The sequence below is a fragment of the Pseudorasbora parva genome, chromosome 4, assembly GCF_024679245.1.
Source record: "Pseudorasbora parva isolate DD20220531a chromosome 4, ASM2467924v1, whole genome shotgun sequence".
Taxonomy (NCBI): Eukaryota; Metazoa; Chordata; class Actinopteri; order Cypriniformes; family Gobionidae; genus Pseudorasbora; species Pseudorasbora parva.
In genome coordinates this window covers 30,411,178-30,418,370 of record NC_090175.1, presented here as the reverse complement: position 1 = coordinate 30,418,370, position 7,193 = coordinate 30,411,178, and the positions used below count along the sequence as shown (strand labels likewise).

At 37.6% G+C, this 7,193-nt stretch overlaps 1 protein-coding gene across 1 annotated transcript; it reads left to right on the top strand.

Moving 5' to 3' along the window:
- The first annotated feature begins 2,669 nt into the window (after positions 1-2,669).
- cryaa (crystallin, alpha A) lies at positions 2,670-6,533 on the top strand. The gene is made up of 3 exons (XM_067441571.1): positions 2,670-3,541; positions 4,743-4,865; positions 5,730-6,533. The coding sequence occupies exons 1-3, from the start codon at positions 3,344-3,346 to the stop codon at positions 5,934-5,936; spliced, it is 528 nt and encodes a 175-aa protein (XP_067297672.1). The 5' UTR covers positions 2,670-3,343; the 3' UTR covers positions 5,937-6,533.
- Positions 6,534-7,193: the final 660 nt, after the last annotated feature.

Genomic DNA, 7,193 nt, shown 5'->3' with positions numbered 1-7,193 from the left:
TGGCACAAAGGATTGAACCAATTTGTTCAGTGTTTTGGCATAGTTTGAAGGAACTGTATGTAAGAAATATATTTCAATTAATCATAAAATGGCCCTGATAGACATTAAGAAATCATGTTAATTTCAAATACTTATATCACTGACAAGAGTAGTCTGGCCAGGATATTGTCATTTAAAAGTTGTTGTTGCAGCCCTCACCTGATGTTGATGTTGACATGTTGTGTTTTGGCCCGAAGCTCCACCCTCCACCTATCGACCAATCACAAAGTCAGTTGTGTTTCGGCATCCGGGTTGCCAGATCTGCTCTAGTTTACCACAGCTACAGCTACAAACATTCCTGCTGGATCCTGCAGCCTATCTGGCAACCTCGAGTCAGGGGGAAGGCGGAGAGGGGATACACCTGCAGTACCACTTTTGGCCACAGTCTTATATATACTTCCTTTAACAAAACATTTAATCAGCATCATTACCCAGGCCATTACCCACACTACCCAACTAAAAAAGTCACTGTTTTGATCTAAGATTGGAGCATACTTTGCAATAACAAAGAAATTAGGTTAGTTTTCTTGAGGTGGCAAAACAAGAGCAAAGTTTGTTCTGGCAGATTCTTGCTCTTGCAGAGTATGTTCCAAGCTTAATTAGGCCACAACTCTAAAATAACAATGTAAAAGCCATTTTTAAAAAGCTTCAAATAACATGTTTAAATTCAACTTAACAGTATATTGTCTATTAGAAAATATGTAAAAAATATGTAGACTTTATTTTCAGAACATTGTTTCTTTTCTAATAGAATATTTTGCAATAAATCAACAAATAATGGCGGAAGGCCTGCAAGAAACAGATGCTTGCATCTTCTCTCCAAACATAAAATATAATTTTTAGCTCAAACTCTAGTAATTGTTCTGTTCATGGTACAGCCACTGAGAAAACCGTCAAACAAAAGCTGCTGACTGAGCTGAAACTTGGCCAAAGATTAAACCACCCATCCGGTGGCCTGGTCGCCCATCCTCACTCCATTGGCCTGTGCTTCCCTCCCACGGCTGTTTGCCAAGGCTGTTGAGTCTGTGGTATGGAAAAAAGGGCCTTGCTGGTGGTTTACAGTTAAGCCTCACCAGTGTGCCAGGTGAAAGCCCCCAGGGATTACCCTAATGCTGCCCCACAGACCAGAGGGGAAGTCATCTCGTCTAGCATCGGAATTATAGTTCAAAGCTGCATTGGTAGGACCGATAGTAGATGAGTTATATATTCCACACATTTTCTAAGCCATTTCACTGTACATGTGTCAATGCACCATGCAGCATTAAATTATTACCATGAAAAAACAGCAGATCTACTACCATAACGTATATAGAACATGCGTATTGATGATAATTATCATGTTAAAATCGTAATAATTATTGCAGGTTGCATTATTTCGATATTTATTACTATTTTCTCAAGATTATCCCAAAAGGAGTAGCTCGGAATTAGCATCACTCACATACCATCCCAAAGTTGTATGATTGTCGTTCTTCTGCATTACAAAAATGTTTCAGCTGCTCTTTTTCCATACATTGAAAGGCCAAGGAGTCCAAATATTTCAAGCTCCAAAATGGAGCGTAAAAATTATCCATACCAATCTGAATATCTGAATCTGTGTTTTTTCACTTTCAAATCAACTCATGTATATAGAGACCAGTTTAAATATAGTGACACTTTAATGTAGTAACATAACATGAGCTATTGATATAATCAGTTTTATACAGCTCTCAGAGCTTTTCAAACCTTATTAAAACATGTTGGTCTATTTTCCAGTGTGGGCAATATTCATGTTTTGTACCCACATGGCCTCTAAATTGTCAACATGCTCTGACTTTGATGAAAACCCTGTTGTATGCAAACTACTATGTCTTCTGTCGCTTGAGCTCTTTTACCATAATTATAAAAAAAGTCCACCTTTAGGTCGTGGTACATGTGTCTTTTTGCAGTGAAATCTTTACTGATTTTTTATTAAGTAAATGTAAGAATAACTTTTATATTGTTAATGAAATTTCAAGATGAACACTGGACTAAAGCAACCTAGATTTGCTTGATTATCCATACATATTTTTAAAAAAACATGTTAAAATGTGATACAAATTTGATACACCAGGCTTTTGGGGAACTTTATTTGTCCATGATGTATTGATCTACATTATATAGTTTACCCCCAACAATAAAAGCTAAAGAGCTTTGTTCACAAAACTATAAGCCTTTGATTATCATCTTGCTGCAATATATTTTTTGGAGTTACAGATTGAAAAGTGCATTTTAAGTGAGTTAAAAACATTAGAGTACATTACAAGAACTTGATCTTACTTTTTGGCCATATAAACAACAGCAATTTATTGCACAAAATATTTCTGCTCAGTTTGAGCATTTGAATACAATTTAGCTGTTTTAAGTGTGAGTCTCATATTATGATATATCATACTATATGGCCCATAAAAGCCTGATGTATTACATTTTAATATAAATATAAACAAAGGAGAAAGAACGATTTTTCGGAACATTGTTTTATATTTAAGGCTTTAAAGGTTTAAAAAATATATACAGTACATGATACTGATGTTTAGTTTATTCTGCAGAGCATGGGAATTGCAATCATTCACTACATTCCCTGTACTAATCCCTCTCTTTACTAACTGTAATGCACATGTGATTCAGGATGTTATGTCATTTGTATTCTGTTGTAACATGCTGCCAAAGAGGAAATTTTAGCTCTAGCGTCCATTGAATTTTGCAGACTAACGACTTTTAAAATTAACTTTTTAATGAAGCTTCAATTTTGAGAATGTAATAAGCCTATGAAAACCTGTACATTTAAAGTAGTCGGCCTGGTGAACCAAGAGGCCCATAACAAACCATTAGTAAAGTTCTGCAGCCACTCCACATCATCTGTATGGTCTGGTTTGTTTTGGCAGGCTCTTATTTTCCGGTGATAGCTGGCCATCATGGGGTACTGCCGGGAGCCATTCAGGGCTAGACTGTCATTCTCGGGTCAGTGTGCACCCCACTGATTCTGCTGACAGCACTGTTCCCACCATGAGATAATGCCATTCCAGAGAGATCCACTTGTAAGCCCCTCTTTCTGAAGCACAGGTATATAACCAGGGGGATTTCTCCACTGAGGATGGCACACATCATTTGGGGATCTTTGTCTACTGTACCAGCCTCTATCAGCCTAGTCGTACTCTCCTTCAGTCCATTTCTTCTCCTTCGAAAATTTCCTCAACATCAGGTGCAAACAGTCACAGACAGGCTCAAAAAGATCTGCCAGTCGACGTTAAGCTAAGCGAAGTTGAGAATTTCCAAGCTTGACATTATGAATATTGCCATCCAGCACCCCTGTATCAGACGCACGATGGGCTACCCCTCTCTACCCCGTCTCTCAGATCAGTTCTTTGGAGAAGGTCTGTTCGACTATGACCTCTTCCCCTTCACTGCCTCAACTATCAGCCCTTACTATCGACACTCACTCTTCCGCAACTTCCTGGATTCCTCCAACTCAGGCATCTCTGAGGTATGAATTGCTTTATTGTAAATTGAGAAGATTTTGAATTTTATAATGACACTGTTGATGCTAAAGCCCAATACAGGTTTGGTTATTATTTAATCACTACATATCTTCTTCTTCTTCTTCTTCTTCTTCTTCTTCTTCTTCTTCTTATTATTATTATTATTATTATTATTATTATTATTATTATTATTATTATTATTTATTATTATTATTATTGGCAATTAGTAGCCTATCACTTCAAAGGGAGATATGTGGTGGTGGTGGAACTTCTTTCCAGAAAATACTTTTCAAAAGTTTTTTCCACTTTTAGACCGCAGGAATTAAAATAAGATCAAAATAAAATTAGCTAAATCAAAACAATCTCTGCAAATATGCACAAACTGTAATAGAAGACAAAACAGAATCATGCAAAAATTTAGAAATTAACAAAACTGATAAAAACGTTGCTGTAAGAAAAAAATTACATGTCCTAGCAGAAAATACTAGTACCTTTTCCGGATATTTCCTTAAACCCCAAAACATGACATAATGCATTATTAAAAATATGAGTAAAATACTTGTGAAAAATAAATACAAAAAGTCCCTTTATATTTACATGGACAAGACTTAAGCAAGTGAGGGATTAAGACACACACTATTCATTTAAGGAAGTGACATACTAAATGAATGCGAAATTATAGGCCTTTCATATTACAAGATGAATACAGCCAACACAACAATGCACATCAATGCCACTCGCCAGTGAGATTTAGGATTTATCTCCATCTAGATGCTGAATGAACTGATATATAAACATGCTTTTTCATGTTGTTTTTTTGTTTCACTTTTCATAATTTCCCCCCTGAAATCCTGACGTATTCTTAATGATGTTTTATTAACAGTCAAGTTTGGGATGAACATGTTCATATAATCTATCCAATCAGCGCGAGAGGAGGCCTGTATATATCGCCTCTGTCCCACAAGAGTTTTCCAGCATCCCTCCACCACCCCAACTCCTCACTCTCAATAGTTCCTATCCCAGCCAGTGATATGGGGGGAGTACTCCGGATTGGGGCCAAATTCCGAGTTTGGAGCCCTCCCCTCAGACAGCGTGCCAAATATACATACTCTTTACTCTTTAATCTGATTGTATGTAAGTGTAAACTTGTGAAACCACAGTGGAAACCACATATATGTAACTCCACTGCATTACCATTTTTTTCAGGTGAGGTCTGACAGAGACAGATTCACAGTGTACCTGGATGTGAAACACTTCTCTCCCGATGAGCTCAGTGTCAAGGTGATAGATGACTATGTGGAGATCCAGGGCAAGCATGGAGAAAGACAGGTGAGGTTATGTATTCTTCTCTGAAGAGAGGTTAGCAATTAGAAACTTGAAATTTAATTCAATTAACCATCCACACGTTCTTATCAATTGCTCTGCTGATTACTAAGCCAAGGTAGACTGCATATATTTTAATGTTGTACCAGTTGTTCAAGGAAAGTACCATGATTTTAAGCAAATTGAATGGCTGAAGGGAGGAAGTTATACCTTTGTATGTGATAATACTGTATATAAATAGGAAATCTTTTGGATTTTTCAGTTTTTTTACATCTTCTCCTCCCTTTTCCCAGTTTGTTTTTTTTCCAGCAGTTGCATTTCTATTTTTATCTCCGTCCTCCCATCCCCATAGCCACTTTTTCAGCATGGTGGGTTTATTCATGTTTTAGTAGCCTTAAGGGAGACAGATGAGGAAAAAGTAAGCAGATCTCTCAAATTGTTTGCGTCAGATTGACGTCACTTCTGCGTCATAGCCTGCCACCCTATTTGGAGTCCTAAAAGCCAGTAAAGGGCTTGTAATCTTTTCAATGCTATACTGTTGGAGCGTGCACTAAAATGCCTTGATCCTAAAGCTGTTGTTCTCTCTGACCTAATAAACAGCAGATGCTAAAGTAGTACAGTATTACATTATATTGGCTCAAATATACACTGATGTAATCAGGATAGTAACAGATGACGTAAACAGATTTGTAAGATTCAGAGCGATTTGGGAGAAACTTTCTAATAAATGAAAAAAGGCTTTCTTCAGAGCTGAACAGTTGGAATTGTCTCTCTAATGATGTAAAGTGTTAATAACGCCTGTGCATGAGGGTTTTATGAATATATGGCCTCCTACATTTTTCTCTGTTTCTCTGTTTGTTTGCTTCTTAGGATGACCACGGCTATGTCTCCCGTGAGTTCCACCGTCGCTACCGCCTGCCTTCCAACGTGGAGCAGTCTGCCATCACCTGCACACTGACTGCTGATGGCCTGCTCACTCTTTGTGGACCCAAGACCGTTGGCATAGACGCTGGCCGTGGAGAGCGCACCATCCCTGTTACCCGCGAGGACAAGACCAACTCAGGCTCCTCCTCCTAGACGGGCCGCACCCCACAGCCAAGTGGTGGTATGGAGGTGTAAGTGGGGCTCACTGGGAGGTCTAGGCTTTAATTTCAGAGGGCATCTAAAGGTGGATTTAAGCAAATCCTTGATTTGTTTAACATTAAACAAGACCTTCCTCCCACTTCCACCTCAAAGGGTGTCAGTGTATATCTGGCCTAATACCTTCTTTCATTAGAATACACTAGCATAAATTCTCCATAATCCACTATGATTGTTTTCATTTCTTCATTACATGCTACTCACACAGGGGATGGTTCAGGATGACTGGCTGGGGGGTCTTAAAGATTGAGGTAAAAGATTGTAAGGTTTGTTTCTTTACTCAAACCTCTATCCTCCTCTCTAGTCATGAATGACAAACAGTCATTGTCATCCTGGTGATCTATTATGAGAGTAATATTATTTAAAAGCATCATTTACTGTATATGATCAATTGGAGAACTAAATACTCTGAGAAAGGTTGTCAAGGGGAGGTGGAGAGCTTAGTTTGAAATTGCTCTGTTTGAAGATTTCTGATTCGAGAGAGATTCCATCACTGGCACCCAGCCAGACTTCCATGTCCTCTCTTACCTGTGTCAAGACCTCTTTTCTAGACCTCTCTTGTCATTGACTCTTTTCTGTCTTGTAGGTTTTAGCCCTGTTCTGCTGATTACAGACTCCTCAGGAGTCTACTAAAATGATTTTAAAAAATAAAGTTGTAATATTAACCATTAGACATATTATGTTGGTCTTTTTTATGCTATGCACAATACAAGTCACACCATACATCATAGTAATTCTATGACTAGCTGATTTAGTATTACATTATTGTGAAGAAGTTGAATGATGCTTATGCTTATAACTAAACAAGACATCCAGATTCTATATATCTGAACTGAAAACCATCACAAATATAATTTCTCTGTCTACATTTTTTTGCCATCTGCTCTTTTGTCATAAGAGCTACTGATTTTCTACTGAATATATGTTTTTTTCCTCCAGTTGGGGCTATGGTATATGTTTTATTTTTTTTTAAAAGTATGGTAACCTGTAAATGGAAACTGTAGGTTTATTTATATACTACCGCAGGTTACCACTTTGTAATGGACTGGTATATGCAGGCAAATATTGCAAGCATGGGACATTCAAATTACGTTTTAAGCAAGTGATAAAAAAACACTTGAAAAATAGTATTCCACCATTAAAAATAGCACTCTGTATTCATCACACTATGAACCACAGCTAAAGTAGTCTTTA

Coding starts and splice junctions, on each gene's coding strand:
- cryaa (XM_067441571.1), top strand. CDS start 3,344: ATGAATATTGCCATCCAGCACCCCTGTATCAGACGCACGATGGGCTAC. Junction 3,542..4,742: donor CCAACTCAGGCATCTCTGAG/GTATGAATTGCT, acceptor CATTTTTTTCAG/GTGAGGTCTGACAGAGACAG. Junction 4,866..5,729: donor GCAAGCATGGAGAAAGACAG/GTGAGGTTATGT, acceptor TTTGCTTCTTAG/GATGACCACGGCTATGTCTC.